The sequence below is a fragment of the Taudactylus pleione genome, unplaced genomic scaffold (assembly GCF_031769625.1).
Source record: "Taudactylus pleione unplaced genomic scaffold, aTauple2 ptg001086l, whole genome shotgun sequence".
NCBI lineage: Eukaryota > Metazoa > Chordata > Amphibia > Anura > Myobatrachidae > Taudactylus > Taudactylus pleione.
The window spans coordinates 531,099-554,832 of NW_028285487.1; the positions used below are offsets into that span (position 1 = coordinate 531,099).

Consider the following 23,734-nt stretch of genomic DNA (forward strand, 5'->3'; position numbering starts at 1 on the left):
TTGAACTGCTTTGGGACATCCCCAAGGTCAACCCTGTGGACCCCCTATGGACCCTGAAGTAGAAAACAAGAGATATGGTAAGAACTTACCTTTGTTATCTCTGTTTCTACGAAGTCCATAGGGTCCACAGGGCGCCCGCCCTGACGCACCTGGCTTCAAATGGGCTGTGGTACTGGTCACCGGTATTTCCGTCTCCCATTTCTGTGAGTATGGTTTCTTGTGTGTTCCAGTCTTCCTTCTCTCTGTTTAGTCTCCTCCTTCGGCCTAGGCTACTTACCAACTGAGGTGCCTGTGGCTCGGGGGCGGGGTATAGAGGAGGACCCAAGTGCATCCTGGGAGCTAAAGCTTTAACTGTATGGTGCCCGTGGATCCAGATCCAAGCTATACCCCAAGGTCAACCCTGTGGACCCTATGGACTTCGTAGAAACAGAGATAACAAAGGTAAGTTCTTACCATATCTCTTGTTTTAAAACTCTTATCAACAATTTAATTAAGGGCGTTTCAACAAAACATTTTCTAGAATAAGGTGTATTTTAAAAACACTAACATCTAAAAAAACATCTGACCACATTTCATTACATTTGACCCCTTCTTCACTTTTATAGAATAATCCCACTAAAGCAAACGTTGGCCAGATTATGTTGTACTTTATGTAGAATTGTAAGGTGTGTAACTATAAATAGTGGGACATTTTCATTCTTTCTTGTGTTTTCTTTACCGCAGCTGTGCTAACCAGTAATCCGACCATCTTAAAGCAGTTCTGCAAAGACCATAACATTGGCCTCGTGGTGATCAGCCCAGTTTCTCTTCTCACTGCTGGTAAAATAATTGATTATATAATAATAATTAATACTTCTAATCTAGTGATTCTATTGTCTTTAACTTAAGATCTTTCTAGGAAACGTGTAGGATGTAGACAGCATAGCTATTAGAGGAATTCAGCTTCTGATTTCTGCAGAGCCCAGCACAGCACTATCATATCATAGAATTGTGTATCAGACTGGACCAACCCTCTTGTTATATATGCATATTAATTTGCAAATTATCTAATTACTAATTATTTGTTAAAAGCTGCAATATATCTTGACACCACAAGATGGCGCTTATATAGATACACTTTACTAATCATTTAGGGGGAGATTTAATAAAGCTTGTAGAGAGATACAATTGGAGATAAATGGCACCAACCAATCAGCTCCTAACTGTCACTTGACAGGCTGTGTTTGAAAAATGACAGTTAGGAGATGATTGGTTGATGCTATTTATCTCCAATTGTATCTCTATCCAAGCTTTATTAAATCTCACCCTTAGCTAGCACCTTCTAGAAGACAATAGCTAGAATCTGATTGGTTGCTATGGACAACATCTCCACTTATATAAACCCGCACTTCAGTAAATATACCCCCTCGGGTCTGATTTTGACCAGGGGGGGTATATTTACTAAAGTGCGAGTCACGCAAAGGTGCACGCATTATTTATTTATTTATTAGAGCAGGAAGTCCACTGGGGCTTGCGGCAACGAGACCCTACCGCAAGGGTCTCGTTGCAAGCCGGCTGGTCACGATGGTCTTGACCATTGTGACCATCACCTGGCCGCTCGCATAAGCTGTGGGTGGTAACCCACACAGCTATGCGAGCGACCAAAAGGCTGCAACTAAAAAAAGAAGCGCCCGCCCTGATTCAGAGCGAGCGCTCGCTTTTTGCGAGCGCCTCTGAATCAGGGCCTAAGGACATTAAGACGTGATACTCACTGGGCCTGATTCAGAGTTGTTCACTTATGCACACAGCACTGCTATGTACATATATGCTAATGCTGCAAGAGGCATCTGAAGGAAAAAGACCCCTCCAGGCAGCATTTCATATCCAATGCCTGCACCCGACGCAGGATCGGATCAACATTGTGACCATCGGTTGCGATGTTTGCAGCATCAGCCAGCTGCCTAATCTTACTCAGAATGGCCACCTCTGGCAGAAGCAAACACTAGCCTTGGCACTCCCAGAAAATGGGTCTGACACATATCAGTATTCTGGGAACGCAGGCCGCGCCGTCCCATCCCCACCCTTAAACGCACGCAGCATGTCAATCATGGGGGACTGCGACAGCTGTCATAGTCAGTGATTGGAACATTTGCAGTACAGATCCTGCACTTTCACCGATCATTAAATATCAGAGTTGTATGCAAACAATCGGGTTTACATGTAACATTGAATTAGGGCCAATATATACATATATATATATATATATATATATATAATAACCAAAGAAGAAAAGGCGACACTCACATATAGAAACCGTTGTAATTCCTACACCGTTCACCTGATTTGGATGTAATTACCCTCAAATTAAAACTGAAAGTCTGCAGTTAAAGCACATCTTGTTTGTTTCATTTCAAAGCCATTGTGGTGGTGAATAGAGGCCAAAATATGAAAATTCTGTCAATGTCCCAATATTTATGCACCTGACTGTATATTGTACCAGTTAAGCAGACATCAGGAGTGCTGCTAAAAATCCAATAGGTAGCACAAGGGTTAATATCTGACTTACAAACTCACTAAAAAAGTAGCGCAGATGTCAGCACTATCTACAGGAATGTGCACCAACACTATGACAGCACTATCTAAAGAAATGTGCACCAGCCCTATGGCAGCACTAGCTACAGAAACTCCCACAGCCCTAGAAACATGCACCAGCCCTATGGGAGCAATATCTACTGAAACGTGCACCAGCCCTATGGGAGCACTATCTACAGAAACTCCCACCAGCCCTAATGCAGCACTATCTACATAAATGTGCACCAGCTCTATGGCAGCACTATCTACAGAAACTTGCACCAGCCCTATGGCAGCACTATCTATAGAAATATGCACCAGCCCTATGGCAGCACTATCTACATAAATGTGCACCAGCTCTATGGCAGCACTAGCTACAGAAACTCCCACCAGCCCTATAGGAGCACTAGCTACAGAAACTCCCACCAGCCCTAATGCAGCACTATCTACATAAATGTGCACCAGCCCTATGGCAGCACTAGCTACAGAAACTCCCACCAGCCCTATAGGAGCACTAGCTACAGAAACTCCCACCAGCCCTAATGCAGCACTATCTACAGAAGCTTGCACCAGCCCTACTGTATGGCAGTACTATCTAAAGAAATGTGCACCAGCCCTATGACAGCACTATCTACATAAGCTTGCACCAGCTCTACTGTATGGCAGTACTATCTAAAGAAATGTGCACCAGCCCTATGACAGCATTAGCTACAGAAACTCTCACCAGTCCTATGGCAGCACTATCTACAGAAATGTGCACCAGCCCTATGGCAGCACTAGCTACAGAAACTCCCACCAGCCCTATAGGAGCACTAGCTACAGAAACTCCCACCAGCCCTAATGCAGCACTATCTACATAAATGTGCACCAGCTCTATGGCAGCACTATCTACAGAAACTTGCACCAGCCCTATGGCAGCACTATAAATAGAAATGTGCACCATCCCTATGGCAGCACTATCTACAGAAATGTGCACCAGCCCTATGGCAGCACTATCTACAGAAGCTTGCACTAGCCCTACTGTATGGCAGTGCTATCTAAAGAAATGTGCACCAGCCCTATGACAGCACTATCTACAGAAGCTTGCACCAGCTCTACTGTATGGCAGTACTATCTAAAGAAATGTGCAATTATATTACCAGACACTTAGTGAGTTATTTACCCCTAACACCTGAATGGGCAATATTCGGTATTATGCCCATGGGCACTAGAATGGCACAAGGGGTTAGAAAACTACTAGTTATTCTATCGGCAGTAGCAAAAAAATGTATTTTACAAATATGGCTGCAACCCAATGCTCCTACACTAGCCTTATTCTTGGGAAAACTTTTTAATATTTTCCGAATGGAATGGTTGGGAGCCTCGCTACAAAAAGAAAAATTCACAGAGAAGTTTTTTGAAACCTGGGAAAGTTACATAGACACATTGCCTCAGTCAATTAAAGACCAGGTATGGAAATGTTTCAGACAGACACTTTGGTATGAGACACGTGTTAACGAACAAGACCCCCCGATTTCCCTTAATGCTATATGATCTAGATATGGGAGTTGGTGTTGGGGACTCGGACTCGCACTATTTTGTTTTATCTCATTTTATTATATTTTATTTTATTTGTTTACCATTGTAAAGTAAGGGAATTCTCTGTAAAACATTTTATCTACAAATCTATGTGCTTATGTTTGACTTTCTGTCATATGTTTATTATGCTTCAATAAAAATTTTGTTGAAAAAAAAAAAAAAAAAAGAAATGTGCACCAGCCCTATGACAGCATTAGCTACAGAAACTCCCACCAGCCCTATGGCAGCACTACAGAAATGTGCACCAGCCCTATGGCAGCACTATCTACAGAAGCTTGCACCAGCCCTACTGTATGGCAGTACTATCTAAAGAAATGTGCACCAGCCCTATGACAGCACTATCTACAGAAGCTTGCACCAGCTCTACTGTATGGCAGTACTATCTAAAGAAATGTGCACCAGCCCTATGACAGCATAAGCTACAGAAACTCCCACCAGCCCTATGGCAGCACTACAGAAATGTGCACCAGCCCTATGGCAGCACTATCTACAGAAATGTGCACCAGCCCTATGGCAGGACTATCTACAGAACTCCCACCAGCCCTATGGGAGCACTATCTACAGAAACTCCCACCAGCCCTATGGCAGCACTAGCTACAGAAACTTCCACCAGCTCTATGACAGCACTATCTACATAAATGTGCACCAGCTCTATGGCAGCACTATCTACAGAAACGTGCACCAGCCCTATGTCAGGTACAGTGTCTCTGCCTGACCATCCTCAAGTGCTTGCGGCTGTGTGCCTGTAAATGCAGCCACTTTCACTGAGAGGCCCACGACACTCCCATAATACGCCCACTGAGAGGACTATTGTTGTCTGCACTACTAGCCACCTCCCAGTCACCGCTCATCACTATTCCACCACATTTCTGATGCCATCTGACCCGAGCGCAACAGCACCTCTGTGTGTACACTCTGGACCTCATTCAGAGCCGCTCGCAAAATGCGAGCGCTCTCTCTGAATGAGGGCGGCCGCATCTGTAAAAAAAGCCGGCCTCCTGGCCGCTCGCTAAGCTGTGGGTGACCACCCACAGCTTTAGCGAGCGGCCAGGTTGATAGTCGCGATGGTCAAGACCATCGCGACCATCGGGGCTTGCGACAAGACCCTTGTGGTAGGGTCTCGTCTGCCGCAAGCCCCAGAGAGCTTCCGGCTCTAATAGAACCGGAAGCTCTCCCACTGACATCACTGGTGATGTCAGTGGGGCCGCCCACAAACGGCAGGCGTTCGTTTGGGAACGCCTCCGTTTGTGAAGCCACCCCCCCGCCACACCTACAAAACGGGGCGAGCTGTCGATCAACATCGACAGCCGTCCCTTTTGTAGTGAGCCCCAGAGCGAGAGAATTTTTCTCTCGCTCCGGGGCTTGCGCACACGCATGTGCGGCCGCTGCACGTGCTCAGAGCCCAACATCGACCCGCTTGCGAGCGCTCAGGCGCTTGCGAGCCGGTCTGAATGAGACCCTATGTGTAATGCATGCACCATAGGATTTGTCAGAGTTTTTATCGTATGTGCACTTGCAAATAATGGCTGAACTATAAGAACATTGGCATTGCGTGCAACTCAGAATCAGGCCCATGATGTTTATACTTTGTTTTTATCTTCAAGGACTCATCGATGATCTGTCAGGATCTGGAGTGAGGTGCTTTGGCCCAACTGCGAAGGCAGCTCAACTGCAGGCTAACAGGACTATCGCCAAAGATTTTATGCACAGGCACGGCATCCCGACTGCAAGATGGAAGTCTTTCACTGACCCTCACAAAGCCTGCAGCTTCATTACCTAGTAAGATGCTGGTGTTTGCTACATAGCTATAGACAAAGTACTGTAACTATTCACTAACCAATGAAGTAACCACAAGCTCATGTGATGCCGCCATACATGATAAAGGAATAATTCAGCAGGGGGGGCACAGGGAAATGTTTACACTGAGGAAACACGTCTAGCGGTTTGTATAGACACAATACTATCGTCATTACCAGGGACGTACAATCAGGGTAGACAGAGCCGCCCCTGTCATACTCCCTGTCATGCTCGAGAGTTTTGAAATAAAATCTGTTTTTTTTATACATGCGTGCCTCCCCAGCCATTGACCTCACCACACGTGTCACTGGTAGTTACACGATAGACGGAATGGCTGAGTACATAACTGTCTGTACTCCTACATATGACATTACCCTACACAGACACACACTCCTCACAACACCAGAGAAATCCCAACACATTTCACTAATCTGTGTTCTGGTAGCAACTCCAATAATAGCAGTTGCAGGGAGTGGTGGCAGAGTAGGTAACACTAGCCCCATAACGCTGCTCTCAGAAGAGGAGGTAGTCTGCATCTTGGCGCACACAATGCCGGCAATCAGAATCACCGCACCGGAATCCCGACGGCTGCGATCCCGACGGTGGGTGTTAGGGGAGGCTTAGGTTTAGGGTTAGGGGGAGGGAGGATTATGCTTAGGCACTAGGGGGAGGGTTAGGATTAGGCTGTGGGAGGGGAGGGTTAGGCTTTGGAGGGGGTTGACGGTTAGGGTTAGGGGTAGAGTTAGGGGAAGGGTTTGAATACTTACCTGCATGTGTCGGGATTTCCACCATCGGGATTTCGTTGCCTGGATTTTGACCACCTGCATTATCAGCGCCATGATCGCGTACACAACCCCTCAGAAGTGAGAACACTGCCCTCTCCTGAGCATGTGCCGAGGAATGCACCCACAGTGTATTTATCAGAGATGAACAGTTCGGTTTTGCTGAACACACCCGAACTTTGGTGTTCCGTGTGGAACTGAGTCCCGGCTCACGTCTTCTTGCCAAGTTAGTAACTCGGATCTAAAAACTGGATCTTGCATGTTTTGAATTGCATTGGAGACTCTCCCTCATGATTTCAGGTGCTGTGAGGTAGTTAATATTGACTGGAAATGAAAGGAAATGAATGTTGTCGATGTTAATAATACTATAGGAACATAGGCCCTGATTCAGACCCACTCGCGAGCGGCTGTCCGCTCGCAAGTGGGTCGATGTTCTGCACTGAGCATGTGCACGACGGAGGGAGCTCCGTCGTGCGCATGCGCCAGACGCGACGAGCGAAGGAAAGTCCTTCGCTCGTTGTGTCTGATCAAAGGGGGTGTGCTGTCGATGTTGATTGACAGCACGCCCCCTTTGGTGGGCGTGCCGGGGGCGTGCCTCCCTGACGGGGGCGTTCCCAAGGGAACGCCTCCCGTCAGAAGCCGGCCCACTGACATCACTAGTGATGTCAGTGGGAGTGATTTTGGCTCTGATAGAGCCAAAATCACTCCGGAGCTTGCGGTTGAAAACCTCAACCGCAGGCTCCGGCTCTCAGTTTCGATGGTCGCGATGGTCACGACCATCGCGGCCATCAAACTGCACGCTCGTATAGGCTGTGGGTGGTGACCCACTGCTATATGAGCGTCCAGGAGGACGCTCCATTTTTATGGAGGGCGGCCCTCATTCAGAGCGTGCGCTCTGCTCAGAGCGTACGGCTCTGAATGAGGGCCATAAACAGATCCAAGTTACATGATTTTGTAGCCCACCTTTTTACCACTAAAGGTTACAATTTTAGCTGTTTTTATCCATTTTTAGAGAAGTCCAAAACCGAACCAGAACACTTTAGGGTGGTTTTACCAAAACAAAGCACAATGATGAGTTAGAACCAAAACATGGGGGTCTGCGCACATCTCTGGTCTTTATCTGCCCTGGGGAGGCGTCCACACTTCTGTTTTGAGAGCAGAGGCAGGTTATCATGGGCCTCCGAGGGGAAGGGACAACCTGGCATTGCTTGGCCCTCCATTTCCCCCAAACCCTCCGTTTCCGCCAATGTACTACTGTACCATGATACCATACGGTGCATTATAGGGGAGAATTACACCAGTGTTTGAGCAGCTTATTGTATTTAGTGTATTCCTTTCCTGTTTATTAAACAATATTTGTGGAATATCTTCCGAAGACACCTGTTTTTAGGGAACTGTACCTGCAAGTATTAAGGACCCCCTGGATTTACCATGGCGGGACCACAGCAGATATTTCCTATATCTGCCGCGCCCCCTCCATTTTTGATCTCAAAGCAGCCTCCATGGGTGTCTATGCAGCCGGATTTACCAAGCTTGGCCGAGGCAGCTAATGCCATCTGCAGATGGCGTTACTCTATAGTAGTCTATGGGCTACTTACCGCAGATTCATTTGGAGAGGATCCCTCTCCCCAATCCAGGGCCATCTGTTCCATTGGGCTTGTTGGGTAGTTGCCCAAAGGCCTGAAGCTTGTAGGGGTCCACCAACCCGCCTGCCTGCAGCCGTGGCCAGTTGGTAAATTTGTGATATTATTATAAGACAGCCGCCGGTGCACTGTATTCCGATCTAACCTCCCCCACACCATCACCCCTGTGACGAGTACTCACCTCAGTCCCAGTTTCACTTCATCCGCCGGCTTCAGACCAGTCAGACAGAGGACCTCATTCAGAGTCGGTCGTTGCGACCACTCGGTCGTACGCCACCGATGTTCGCTAAACTGCGCATGCGTAAAATTCGCAATGCTCGTGCGCAAACTAGCTAGTACGATCAGAAATTTCTCTCTCCTTCAACTTGGCCAGGTCGTTAGTTTGAGTGACAGGATGAGGCGTTTGTGGGTGGTAACGGGAAGGTGCTTGTGAACGGGGGAGTGGAGATCCGGACGCAGGCGTGCCTGACTATGCAAACAGCGTTTTATGGGAGTGCATAATTAACAAAGTAGCATCATGGCACACGTGACATGGGTGGTTTGTACACTGACCAGATCGTAGTGCTTAAGAGAGGGTATGGTCTACCTTAAGCTCTACGACCAGCTCCGATGGTTCCCGATGGTCTCGATTAATCCTTATATGCCCGGAGATGACGTGTATTGCGAATACGAAGGGGGCATATTTATTTTTAGTCTTCCGGCCGCATCCTCCCCTCGCTCGTCCAGCTAACGATCCCAACTTAACGGCGCAACTTGCGAGCGCTTCATTTGCATATCCGGCCCCTTTTACCTTACGACCGAGCGGCCGCAACGACGACTCTGAATGAGGTCCTGAGTCTCTCTGCATGTGTGGGAGGTCTGATAGGCATGCAGGAGGGTTTAATTTTATTGACCATTTACATGAATGGGTGGGTAGGGGCCCAAGTGCATTGCTTTGCCCAGGGCCCACACTGCTGTTAAGACAACCCTGCCGCCATCACCCACTGACGCATGCACTGGCCAAAAGCTATTACTCTGCTTCTAGCTCTTATAGGAGCCCATCTCCTGGCATCAGCATATTAGTAAATGTGTGTGAAAATATTAATTATCACATTGCGAATTTAGGCGAAAAATATTGATCAGGGCCTGATTCAGCAAGGAATACACGGATGCAGACACACGCACCCGGCCGCTGTGAGAATATGCTAATGAATGCATACGCACGGCAATCGCAGCAGAATAAGCAGACGCCCAGCACTACACAATACCACCCACTTCCCTTTACGTGCGTCCTCTAAACCTGGCAAGGCAGCAGAAACATCGGTAACATCGAAAACCATCGGACCCATACGCACAATAGTGGTCGACCTGACCCTCCCGCAGACATAGCGAGACTTCCTGCGTGCAACTAGACCTCAGGCTACGTCCGCTGCCGCAAGGGCTTAATTATGCACGCCCCTGAAATGCCGTCCAGACGCATCGGCATGCCTGCATTTGCCCGACCACTCCCCCGCCACCACCCACAAACGGCACTTCCTGTCAATCACTGTCCCTGGGGCTGCGGACTCCCTGCGTATGCATACTCCATCTCACTGGCCGGTTCGCGCACGCACACTCCAACGCATGCGCAGAGCAATACCATCGACCGATTGCGTGCGTCTGCATCCGTGCGTTCCTTGCTGAATCAGGCTCTCAGCTTGTTGGTGCTGGCAGTTAGAATGGTCAAGTAATCGCACAAATACAGATATTGTCATGAATGGATCTTGTGCATAAGCTGCAAAACTGTTGCTGGTAAACAGATGGTTTTGTGATCTTGCTCTTTCCTTGATAAAGTGCAGACTTTCCGGCACTGGTAGTAAAGGCCAGCAGCGTTACATCTGGCCGAGGCGTGCACGTCACCAGGGATAGAGATGAGACTTGTAGAGCTGTCCAGCACCTGACACAAGTAAGTTCGACAAATATATATTAATCAAATTGGGGTGAAATTATAATACGAAGGGGAACATATTGTTTAACAAATAATGATCAATATTGGGTTATATGGTTGTTAACCCTTCATGACCATCTAAAAATCATACACATGTAGTCACCTATAGCTGGGGTTATTTCCATTATCATGGTCTACAGCAAGGGTGGTTATATACTGATGACCCTAATGCTGAATACAGTAAAGGTTTTGCCACTTCTCACAGTTTAGCAAGTTATAATCCATAGATGGTGACATCACTACTTGATCATTTTATCACATCTTACTGTATGACATACTGGATAGTTTTGATGTATTACACCCCAATCGCAGCAGACATGAACACTAACATTAAAAAGTTACACACAGTAAACAAAATCATTGGTACATCGAAAATTATTGTTAATGTATAATTGTATATACTGTATGTTGATTTTAACCGCTAAGGAAAAGTTAGTAGATATAGAAGTTGTTTCTAACCTATCCACTTGTGAGCTACTCTCTGTTCACCTTCACTTCACTTCAGTGTTCACTTTCCCTGATTCAGAGCCGGACGCTCTGACAGAGCGCTCGCTCTGAATCAGGGCTGTCCTTCTTGATTTTTACAGCGGCCTCCTGGCCACAGCTATAGCGAGCGGCCAGGAAGATGGTCGCGATGGTCAAGACCATCGCGACCATTGGGCTTGCGACGAAACCCTTGTGGTAGGGTCTCGTTGCCGCAAGCCCTAGAGTGCTTTCGGCTCAAATAGAGCCGAAAACACTCCCACTGACATCCCTTGGGAACGCCTCCGTCTGGGTAGCCACGCCTCCGGCACACCCACCAAAGGGGGCGTGCTGTCACTCAACATCGACAGCACGCCCCCTTTGGTACGAGACCCGGAACGACGGTTTGCCCGTCGCTATCCGGGTCTCTCACATGCGCACGACGGAGCCGGCCACCATTGACCCGCTTGCGAGCGCATATCGCTTGCGAGCGGGTCTGAATCAGGCACACTGTTCATTAGGTTATTCAACCATTAACTTATTAGCAGTTTTGAGAAAAATTTGCATCAACATTTTGTTTAATGTAACTAAACATAAGTATTTCTCACAGGACTGGGCTTTCGGACAATCAACCGCAATGTTAATTGTTGAAGAGCGTCTGGAAGGGGAGGAATACTATGTAAGTTTAAATACGGTTTCAGTGTAATTTACCAGGATCTATTAACACTAAGGAGTATATTTACTAAAGTGCGGGTTTTTAGAAGTGGAGATGTTGCCCATAGCAACCAGTCAGAATCTACTTAACATTTATCGAGTACCTTATAGAAGAAAATAGCTAGAATCTGATTGGTTGCTATGGGCAACATCTCCACTTCTAAAAACCCGCACTGATTCTAAATCTCATACAATGCCGATGTATAGTTGAGCCATACATGCCTACTCTCCCGGGAAGGTCGGGAGGCTCCCGAATATCGGGTGTCCCTCCCGGCCACAGCGGGGGGATGGGGTGATGGCGTGATTTGCGCTGAATCACGTCCTCGTGGGCCCGCCCCTTTCTTCACAATGCCGTTAATCTCGGCATTGTGAAGAGAGGGCGGGGCCACAATGACACAACCGCGCGGTCATGCCCCTTTTCCGCCCCCAATATTACATCGTCTCCTTGCCACGCACCCCTATTGCCGCGTCACCCCCCTTGCTGTAGAAGCCTGGCTGCCCCTCACCGGAAGGAGGGAGCTGAATGTTGGCAAGTACAGTATGAGTTGAGCAATTATTTGCTACTGCACATAAAAAAATAAATCCCCACCTGCGCATGCATTACCCTAAGTGTACACACAGAGGCGCTCTTGCAATGGGTCAGACGATAGCAGAAATCCAGCGTCAAAGTGAGAGGCGGTGACTGGGAGGAGGTCTGAAGTAAACACAAAAAAATAGGTTTCACAGGCGTATATGGGAGTATCGTGGGCGTCTCAATGAAAGCATTTGCAGGCACACGACCACATACACAGAGGCCATGTTCATACAGGTGAACATCACCAGACATAGGGCAGGTGCATTTGTCGATGGTGCGCTGATGGTGGCATATCGAAAATCACCGGCGGTGTAGCGGCAAGCAGAGATGCTGATAGTGGGCATCTCAGTGATTGCACAATCGGGCGCACGCTAGAGCACCTGGTAAAGGCTGAAACTAGCATTTGCATATTTTCGCTCCCGCACCTCCACAAACAAGTACGGACGCAGCGGCGTCCACCTCTGGATCACGCCCTATGACCCATAGATTGCGCAAACATATTCTTGGTGCATAAAAAATAATTTAGGAAACTATTAAGAATACAGATATGTAATAATATAAAAGAGTAATATCAATAAATCACATTACCTAATTAAAATAATCATGCTGGGTTCTACTAGTTACTAGGATAACTCCTGAAACTTTTTGCCTGAAATCCCCTACTGAAGACTCTTGACCTCATTCAGAGCCAGACGCTATTTGCGCTCACTCGTTCAGAAAAAAGGGGTGGCTATTCAAATGAACCGTTCGCTCTTTGCGGTCTGTTCACGCCTCTAGGTCTGAACGGGCGAACCAAACATGCGGTCGTTTTTTGGAAAACTACGCCCCCTGACCACTCGCATCCTACGTCATGTCCGTTATTTATTAGATTAATCGAGTACATCGACCAGCGTATGAACTGCTCGCTATTCTTGTGGTTGGTTTTTCCTACCGCAATCTTGCGAGCAGTTCTGACTATAAAATAACCCAGTGACGTGGTCATTGACGCTGCTGTATTAATTATGCACACCCATAAAACGCCCGTTTTGACCTTTAAGCACGCCTGCGTTCGGATCTCCACTTCCCGTTTTCAAGCACCTTCCCCTGTTACCACCCACAAACGCCTCATCCTGTCACTCAAAATAGCAGGCATTCGCTATTTAGCGAACAAACGATTTTCGGCCGCACTGACTGGTTCGCGCATGCGTATTACGATCCGTACGCATGCGCAGTTGTGCAAACATCGCTCGGAACGAACGAGCGGCCGCTTACGAGCGGCTCTGAATCAGGCCCTCTGTTGCTGCCATTTGGGAGGTTGAGTATACTAGACCTTCCTTAGTGCCACCTGTAACCATGGAAACAAACTGGCCGGTACTGATTGTTTTACTTATTACAGATGTTGCTAGGGAGAGTATATGGACCTCATTCAGACTCGGCCGAAGCGGCCGCACGGTCGTACGGAAAAAGGGGCCGGATATTCAAATGATTCCCTCGCAAGTTGCGTCCCTAAGTTCGGATCGGTAGTTGGCCGACCAAGGGGAGGAAGCGGTCGGAAGACTGAAAAATACGCCCCCTTCTCGTACGCATTGCACGTCATCTCCGGGCATATAAGGATTAATCGAGACCATCGGGAACCATCGGCACTGGTCGTAGAGCTTAAGGTTGACCATACCCTCTCTTAAGCTCTACGATCATGTCAGTGTAAAAACCACCCATGTCACATGTGCCATGACGCTACTTTGTTAATTATGCACTCCCATAATCCGTATGCACTCCCATAAAACGCTGTTCGCATAATGAGGCACGCCTGCGTTCGGATCTCCATTCCCCCGTTTTCAAGCACCTTCCCCTGTTACCACCCACAAACGCCTCCATCTGTCACTCAAACTACCGACCTGGCTGTGTTCAAGGAGAGAGAAATTTCTGATCGTAGTGGCAAGTTTGCGCACGCGCATTGCGAACTTTACGCATGCGCAGTATAGCGAGCATCGGTGGCGTACGACCGTGCGGCCGCTTCGACCGGCTCTGAATGAGGTCCTATGTTCTTAAGATTCTATTTATCAAATGTCAGCAAGTAAGAGGAGTCATTCTAGGACCCAGTGTACTATTGTAATTAGGCATTTGTGACTCTGTGTTGATAGATAGCTGTTACATTGTTGGCCAAGTAATAGTATAGATAATGCTGTAACATGGTCACTTTCTGGCCCGTTGTATAGATGGACAGCAGCAGAAGCTTCTCTCACACATATGCACCTGGGTGTAGTGTACTAGCTATTAGGTGTAGTTCTCAGATTGAGTGAATTTAAATAGCTTGTTTTACACAGACATTTCCAATGTATCACTACGGTATTTTAATGTTCTTTATAGTGCCTATGTGTCACTGATGGAATTACACTCGTCCCTATGCCTTTTCTGCACATCCAGAAGCGTTGTGTTGATTTAAATGAAGTTCCACTACTTACATCTTCAGGAACCACCCAGGTAATGGGGCAGGCAATGCACAGGTAATCACCATTACATCACCTTTATTGCAGTGCAGCAGATGGGTATCCAACAGATATTGCTTCTCTGGCATGTTTAGTAGTGGGGGGGTTAGAGTGCCCCGGAACTGTCCATCCACGCCGACTACCACTCATGGCCACCAGTGATGACTGAAAAGCCATCAGTGTAAATGCTGTGAGTCACTGGGATGGTTCCCATTTATTACACCGTATTAATTCACCTCACTAAAGTTTTACGCTTACACCTGTACATGGGCCATATTTAATTCTTACAGGATAATACAATATGACAAAACGTCCGCAACACTTTCTCACTACACTAATCCCTAACAAAAGGCTTCCTACAGCTTCTCTAGGATATTTCTCTCTAGTCGGGAAGCACATTTGGGCAGCACGGCTGATGTAGTGGATAGCATCACTGCCTCACAGCACTGATATCTTGGGTTAGATTCCCACTACGGCCCTAACTGTGTGGAGTCCTTATGTTCTCCTCACTCTTGCATGGGTTTCCTCTGGGTACTTTGGTTTCCTCTTACACTCCTAAAATATATTGGCAGTATACTGGCCCCCAACAAAAAATAACCCCGATGTGTGTATGCGTGAGTACAAGTGAAAGGGAACGGTCTCATTCAGACCCGGTCGCAAGCGCTGAGCGCTCACAACTGGGTCGATGTTAAGGCCCTGCGCACGCGCAGCGGCCACACTGCGCGTGCGCAAGCCCCGGAGCGAGAGAGGAACTACAAAAGGGGAGAGAGCTCGCTACAAAAGGGGCGGCTGTCGATGTTGATCAACAGCTCACCCCGTTTTGTAGGTGGGGCGGGGGGGTGGCTACACAATGCCTGCCGTTTTGTGGGCGGCCGCACTGACATCAGCAGTGATGTCAGTGGGGAGCTTCCTGCTCGATCAGAGCAGGAAGCTCCCTGGGGCTTGCGGTTGCTGAGACCCAACCTTAGGGTCTCGTCGCAAGCCCCGATGGTCGCGATGTTCTTGACCATCGCGACCATCAACCTGGTCGGTTGCTAAAGCTGTGGGTGGTAACCCACAGCTTAGCTAGCGACCAGTAGGCCGCACTAAAAAATACAAGCGGCCGCCCTCATTCAGAACGAGCGTTCGCTTCTTGCGACCGCCTCTGAATGAGGGCCATAGATTGTAAGCTCTACTGGGGCAGAGACTGATGATAAATAACTGGTAATATATATATATATATATATATATATATATAATATATACACCATGCATTATTGTCGGTATAGTATTGTGATTCTACTTTGTATGTATGTACTGGAATAAATTGGAATAAACTCTGTTTGGCAGATGTCGGATAACGTTTCCAAGATGATTCACGATGGAATTCTCCAAAAAGCCGGAGACGCTCTGCGGCAGGAGGGCTGGAATTACACAGGTAATGTATTAGTCTGTATCCTTCCTAATTAGTGTTTGATATACTATCTGCAATAAAAGAGACACATGTAACAACAATAGGTTTGACGACCTTCCACCCTCAGGTGTTATTTAATCCATAATTAAGGTTAAACTGAGCAGTGGTTTGGGAATAGAGGTGAGTGCATTTAGGGCCTGATTCAGAGATGGACAGAATCGCAGAGCAGCACACAAGCGGCTGTGTCATTCCATTCATCTACCATACTAATGCAGCAGGAGGGGTTTGCAGGGAACAGATTCCTCCTTGGTGGCGCTGTGACCCAGATTGCAGCTTGGGATCACCCTCGGTCGCTATGGTGTGGACGCTGAGGCTTACCGCAGCCTGACGGGGTCCTGGTCACTTGCGAGGCCAGGATATCTGCCAGCCGCGCCCCCGCTCTGCCCCCAAATGACGCAGTATGTCAGTCATCCTGTGGCATCATGCTGCAGCTTGGGGGAGGGGGATCTGCAAGTGAGATTGCAGCACCCTTTCTGCACATGTGCAGACCTCATAACATTGGAGTTGTGCGCTAACCATCAGCCCTGAGAGCCTGATACCGAGTTGAATGGAGATTGGACTCATCTGATCCTGTATTGCAGGGGTGGGCGACATGCAGCTTTTTTGATTTTCCGATGTGGCTCCCCGGGTCGCGGTTCGACAGACCCCCACTAGTACTGAGACTGCTGGTCTCTGAAGTGATCTAAAGAAGCCTCTGATCGTTTCAGAGGCCAGCGTTCCCAGCGATGCAGTGCGCGGTTGACGTCATGATGTGAGGAGCCCGCGCACCTGCTGGATCCAGTTAGAGCCCTGACGGCATGGAGCAGTGCCAGCATGAGGACAAGCTTCTTCATAGGGGTGTGGGGGCGGGGAGGGGGAGCTAGTACTGGGGGCAATACCCTTAGGGGGCACGACTACAGGGAGCATTGCAGAAGGGGCACAACTACTGGGGGACATTGCATAATGGGCACAGCTACACGGGGTATTGCATAAGGGCCACAACTACTGGGGGCATTGCTTAATGGGCACAACTACAGGGGGCATTGCATAAGGGGCACAACTACTGGGGGCATTGCATAATGGGCACAGCTACAGGGGGCATTGCATAATGGGCACAGCTACAGGGGGCATTGCATAAGGGGCACAACTACTGGGGGCATTGCATAATGAGCACAGCTACAAGGGGCATTGAATTAAGGCCACAGCTACTGGCGGCATTGCTTAATGGGCACAACTACTGGGGGCATTACTTAGTGGACACAACTACAGGGGGGCACTGATTATGGGGCACAACTACAGGGGGCGCAGCATAATGGGCACGGACTTTCTCAATGTATTTTCTGTGGTTCTGGATTTCAATATATATTTTATGTGGATCTGGCTTGTTTCTGTGTATTTTATGTGAACGTGGCTATTTCAATGTTTGCTATATTGCTCTGGCTTTTTCTTTCAAAAGTGAAAAAATTGGGAACTTGTGTATTGTGTATTTTCAATGGCCGCCAGCGTGACTAAAAACGGGGGTGTAACACAAGGCCATGCACCTGCAAATGTCATACTAAAGGCGTGCGCACAAAAATGGGCTCTTCAACTTGACCACAGATATTTTTTGGCTGTACTGCAGGCACAGGAAAACGTGTACAGTATGTTCACCCCATATGCAGAGCTGTACGCATCCTGTAGTGCACTCTCCCCTCTCTGTACGCTTGTACATTTGTGGAGCAAACGCCATGTAGAAACGCATACGATACTCTCTGCTGGGAGGCGTCCGCTGACCTCTGCATCAGTCTCTTAGCTTAATATGTAAGCTGGGAATGGCCGGGAGGATCCCAAAAATCAGGTGGCGCTCCCTACTGCCCAGAAGAGTAGTCAAGTGTCCCAGAGCCAGCTGCTACCTCCCCCCCCCCCCGCAGCTGCCCACTTACCAAGCACAAGTGGACAGTCTGGGGGGGGGGGGCTGATGACGCGGACTGCGTTGCATCATCGTAGCCCCATCCTTCGCTTTACAATGCCTTTAATATCGACATTGTATAACAGGTACGCCCCCCGCTACGCCCACCTATGCCACTACACATATGTGAAAATCTGTAAAAACGCCAACGGTGCAAGCGTTACACAGTGTGTGCGCACAAAGGCGTTATTGCGGTTGAGACGCACGGTATCACAGATATCTTGCCGCTCCTAGGCAGTGACTGGGAGGTGGCTAAACAGACGCACGGAGGTGTTGCGTCTTATGGGCGTGTAATGGGAATGTCGCGGCGTGTCACTGAAGTCGTTGGGTACTCAGACGCTTCACCGCTCACATCGGAGGCCATACCCAGACGGTAAATCTGCACCTGCCAGGGGTCTGGTGCAAGTTTCAGTGGTGAAACCGATGGTGATGCCTAAAAACGCACCAGGCGATGTAACAGCGTCTGCGGGCGCTGAAAGCAGGCTCAGACCTTGCACACTCATATGTATGGATGTACACCCGGGAAGGGCTTTGTAGCTGCATTTACATAAAGATGCAGACGGACGACCGCCACAAAACAAAGCCGCTGCCGCTTCTGCGCCCCCTCTGAATCAGGACCAAGACCCTTTTTGTGCAAAAATGAGACAATCGTTATCATTAACTTCAAACGTTGCCCCCAGTTTATTACATTATGCAGTTAATGTTTTTCAACACAAAATGCATGCGAGAGGGACACGTTACTTATGTCTGCATGCCCTGAATATTCTGCACTTCATGATCCACCTCTCTAAGGGCCTGTTTCAGAGCCGCTTGTAAGCGGCCGCTCGTTCGCTCCGAGCGATGTTCGCACAACTGCGCATGCGTATGGGTTGTAATACGCATGCACGAACCAGTCATTGCGGTCGGAAATTGTGTGCTCGCAAAATAGCGAATGCCTGCTAATTTGAGTGACAGAATGAGACGTTGTGGGTGGTAACAGGGGAAGGTGCTTGAAAACTTGGAGTGGAGATCCGAATGCAGGTGTGCCAAACGGTCAAAACGGGCGTTTTAAGGGTGTGCATAATTAACAAAGCAGCGTCATCGACCACGTCACTTGGTTGTCTTTTAGCCTGAACTGATCGCATGATTGCGGTAGGAAAATGCTACCACAAGCACTGCGAGCAGTTCATACGCCTTTCGATGTACTCGATTAATCTAATAAATAGCAGAGATGACGTAGGATGCGAGCGGCCAGGGGGTGTTTTTTAAAAAATAGCGAGCACATGTTTTGTTCGCTCGTTCAGACATAGAGGCGTCAACAGACCGCAAAGAGCGAGCGCTCTATTTTAATATCCGGCCCCTTTTTCTGAACGAGCGAGCGCAAATAGCGTCCGGCTCTGAATCAGGCCCTAAGGCCACAAGGCCACAAGTGCAAGGTATGTGCAGTTGTATATGGGGACAAAAGCTGTGGACGCTGCCTGCAGGGCACTAGGACACGTGTTCAGTATACAACCCTGACTTAGGCCCTCAGTTTGCAGAGGCTGCTCCTGAGTACAGAGAAGAGAAGGCCACACTGATGTATGCAGGGCAGACCATCGCGCCACATCGGTGAATTATTTTTTTGCGGTGTGCATCGGGCGAGCTTTATAATATAGCCTTCTGTGGGGTATATTTACTAAAGTGAGAGTTTTTAGAAGTGGAGATGTTGCCCGTAGCAACCTATCAGATTCTACTTAACATTTAACTAGCACCTTCTAGAAGATAATAGCCAGAATCTGTTTGGTTGCTATGGGCAACACCTCCACTTCTAAATACTCTCACTTTAGTAAATATACCCCTATGTCTTATCTCATTTGGAGCCTTTACCATATCTGAGGAAATAACTCTTTTAACTTTCATTTTTCCAAAGCAAGCTTCCATCTTGTAATATTTTGCATTTATCCCCATAGCTGTTTTGGGGGGTGTAGTAGGTATTACCGCAGGCCGCATGGCCGGCGGTTCAAATCCTGACAGCAGTAGCCCGGCAAGGGTGAAAATCCCGATCGCCAAAAGGTAAGTATCGCTAGCCTATTTCTACCCCCTAACCCTCCTTTAGGAGTGCCTAACCCTAACCTCCCCCCCAAGTGCCTAACCCTAACCCCCCCCCCCTAAGTGCCTAAACCTAACCCCCCCTTCCCCGCAGCCTAAACCTAAGTCTCCCGGGGGGGTGCCTAACCCTAACCTCCCCACGGGGGTGCCTAACCCTAACCCTCCCTTCCAGTAGCCTAAACCTAACCCTCCCGGGGGGGGTGCCTAACACTAAATCCCCCCAGGAGCCCTAAAACCTAAACCTCACTCCCTCCCGCGGCTGTCCACACCTGGCGTATGCCGGCGTTTGGATAATGACAGGGATAGAGTTTTCAACGCCTGTCATTAGTACCATGCCGGGATTAGAGAGTCGGGAAGCCGGCGGTCGGTATTTAGACCGTCGGCTTCCTGACTACATCCCGTTTTGGGCATGCCGAAAAAAATAAATAAACTGACTTCAAATATGTCACCTAATATAATATAGACAATGTTCACATGCAGATATTCAGAAGTGGCTTCCTAACACTGTCCATGGCCTCACAGGTCTCTTTGGTGCCAAAATAATGGTGACTGAAAAGGGTCCAGTTGTTCTCGGACTGAAATGCACCTTTCAGGATCTGGAGAGCCAGGTGAAGTTTACTAAATTCTACAAAATATTGTTTATTTAAAGCACCTGTCGCCTAGACTCAGTAATGTACAACAATCCCAATTTATTGTGGTCAAAAGCTTCAGCGTTGAGCAGGAGATGGCACTGTCCTGACAAAAAGGCCTAGAGATGGCCTGGGTGTCCTGGCTCATGGGGGAGTTTTATCAAAGCTTCAAAAGAAGGAACCAATCAGATTCTACCTATGAATTTATAGAATGTACTAGATGATAGCCAGTAGCTGATTGGTTGCTATGTGTTACACCTCCACTTGCCCTCTTTAGAAAGTTTGATATATCTCCTCATATGGTATGATGTTGGGAGGTATGAGTGAATCTACAAGCTGGGAAATTGTCATGATAAGTAGGAATAAGTTCCTATATCTGTTTTAATATAGTTGGCTAAAATTATGGTAATCCTATTCACAGACTATATTACAATTTATAGTCTAATTAATTTTTGGCAATACCTACAAGTTGTTAGGTGCTTAGTGGATGTGCGCAAGATTAGTCCACACGTTGATTCCAAACCTAAGTGGGTTTTATTATAGATAACAGGATACAGGGGATAGGAAACAACAGCAGTCAATACGATAAGGTATCAATCCCTCTTGGGCCAAGTACTTTACAGCCGTACAGCACTGTGATGCTCCAATAACACAGTGACAAACTTATACACATGCAGATTATTTTATAGAGGCATATAAACAAGTCTTGAACCTGGAGTCTAGACAGCCTGCTAGATAATAATATTTACTCACAGGGGCTGGCTGGCAACTTTTAGCCTGGGGGGCAAATGCATGCAGGCGGCCCTGGCAGAGGAGTAGCGTGTAGCTACGGTGCCTGAAGAACATGCGTGCTACGGCTCCGCCCCCCCTCAAGTGTTTCATGGAGGAGGCGGGTCCATATGGGATTAATGTAAGGTAAAAATAAAGATTAGGGGCAGCCCCCTGTCGTAGTGCCCATATGCAGTGCCCCCATGTGCCACAGGAGATAACACCCTTATGCAGGCCTCCAGTAGTGCCCCCAGTAGTGATCCCCCCCTATGCAGTGCCCCTTGTGCCCCCAGTAGTGGTCCCCCCTGTTCAGTGCCCCTTGTGCCCCCAGTAGTAGGCCCCTTATATAGTGCCCCCAATAGTGGTACCCCCTATGCAGTGCCCCCAGTAGCAGTCCACCCCCCATGCAGTGCCCCCAATAGTGGTAACCCTTATGCAATGTCCCTTAAATAGTGGCCCCAGGTGTAGTCTCCCCCCCATGCAGTACCCCCAGTATTGCCCTTTATATAGAGCCCCCAGCAGTGGTCCCTCGCAGTGCCCCCAGTGGTAGTCCCCTCCCCCTATGTAGTGCCCCTAGTAGTAGTCCCCGCCCCCCTAAGCAGTGCCTCTAGTAGTAGTCCCCTCCCCTTGTAGTGCCCCCAGTAGTAGTAGTAGTCCCCCCTTGTAGTTCCCCCAGTAGTAGTAGTCCCCCCCTTGTAGTGCCCCCAGTAGTAGTAGTCCCCCCCTTGTAGTGCCCCCATAGTAATCCACCCCCCTGGTAGAGCCCCCAGTAGTAATCCCCCCCTGGTAGTGCCCCCAGTAGTAATCCCCCCCTGGTAGTGCCACCATAGAAATCCCCCCCCTGGTAGTGCCCCCATAGTAATCCCCCCTTGGTAGTGCCCCCATAGTAATCCCCCCCTTGGTAGTGCCCCCATAGTAATCCCCCCCCCTTGGTAGTGCCCCCATAGTAACCCCCCCCTTGGTAGTGCCCCCATAGTAATCCCCCCCCTTGGTAGTGCCCCCATAGTAACCCCCCCCTTGGTAGTGCCCCCATAGTAATCCCCCCCTTTGGTAGTGCCCCCATAGTAATCCCCCCCCTTGTTAGTGCCCCCATAGTAACTCCCCCCTTGGTAGTGCCCCCATAGTAATCCCCCCCCTTGGTAGTGCCCCCATAGTAAACCCCCCTTGGTAGTGCCCCCATAGTAACCCCCCCTTGGTAGTGCCCCCATAGTAATCCTCCCCTTGGTAGTGCCCCCATAGTAATCCCCCCACTTGGTAGTGCCCCCATAGTAGAGAGAGACTTAATTAAAAAAAAAAAAAAAAACACTTACCTGAAACCCCGCTCCTGGTCCCGACGCTTCCACCGGCTCCTCTGGCCGCTTTGCATTATGGGAGAGACGTCGTCATGACGACGTCTCTCCCATTACCCACTGCGGGAGCCGGAAGATGGCTCCGGCAGTGGGAGCAGCGGCAGCCGCTGAGAGTCTGACAGACTCTCAGCGGCTGCTGATTACAGCAAACACACAGTTGCCGGCTCCGGCGGCTGTGTGTTTGTGCTGTGTAGCGCTAACCGGACTCCGTCCGGTCAGCGCTACACACGCGGTGCAGTCTGTGTCACAGTGACACAGACTGCACCGGCCCGCGGCCCGCATGACGCTGCGGCCCGGGGGGCACATGGCACCCGGCCCCCTGGCCCAGCCCGCCACTGTTTACTCAGACGTGATATTATTTAGACACAATAACACACAGTTAAGAGACAGCACATAGCGATTAAACTACATTACGACAATTACATAAACAATTAACTACATAAACAATTAATAAATGGCTGCCTCCTCTCTTTGCAGGTCATGAAGGCAATTCAATTACAATGTGAGTTGCGTCATTATAATACAAAGCTATTTCTTGGCCTTACCTTAGTTTATCCGAGAATAGATTAATCCTAATTCAGTGTTTATATCATCCTTATTTTGATATTAAATATATCACAATAATAAGAAAACATTGGGGCTGCCTTTACTTCCAGCATCATATTTATTATTTTTAGGATTTAAGTATATTAGCCAGGGCCAGACTGCCCATCTGGCACTTCTGGCAAATGCCAGAAGGGCATATGGGCTGGTCCGGCGTAATACCACAGCCGAGCAGCTCTGCCGCCCGGCGCTCTGCTCGGCCAGGGATACTAAAAGATGAGGGAGTTCCGCGAGGCCAGGCCCCCATGTCTCGCGGGAACGCCCCTGTGAGGAGAGGACACACCCCTTTTTATTTGAGGCCACACCCCTTGTGTGGACGCAATTGCTCACAGGGGGTCCGTCCATGACATTAGCTATGCTTCACATAACTGTGCGTTTACATTGTCTCATGCTCATGTTATGAGCAA

The 23,734-nt window shown here is 48.6% G+C and overlaps 1 protein-coding gene across 3 annotated transcripts in view; it reads left to right on the top strand.

The window, feature by feature from the left end:
• The window catches only part of LOC148453795 (trifunctional purine biosynthetic protein adenosine-3-like), a 74,196-nt gene that overhangs the window by 12,789 nt on the left and 37,673 nt on the right, over positions 1 to 23,734 (top strand). For all 3 annotated transcript variants that reach the window (XM_088461706.1, XM_088461707.1, XM_088461708.1), the window contains 7 exons: positions 724 to 819; positions 5,733 to 5,907; positions 10,163 to 10,274; positions 11,389 to 11,457; positions 14,413 to 14,526; positions 15,861 to 15,948; positions 20,501 to 20,586. In XM_088461706.1, coding sequence (XP_088317832.1) covers positions 724 to 819; positions 5,733 to 5,907; positions 10,163 to 10,274; positions 11,389 to 11,457; positions 14,413 to 14,526; positions 15,861 to 15,948; positions 20,501 to 20,586 — 740 coding nt within the window. The remainder of the gene's footprint in view (positions 1 to 723; positions 820 to 5,732; positions 5,908 to 10,162; positions 10,275 to 11,388; positions 11,458 to 14,412; positions 14,527 to 15,860; positions 15,949 to 20,500; positions 20,587 to 23,734) is intronic.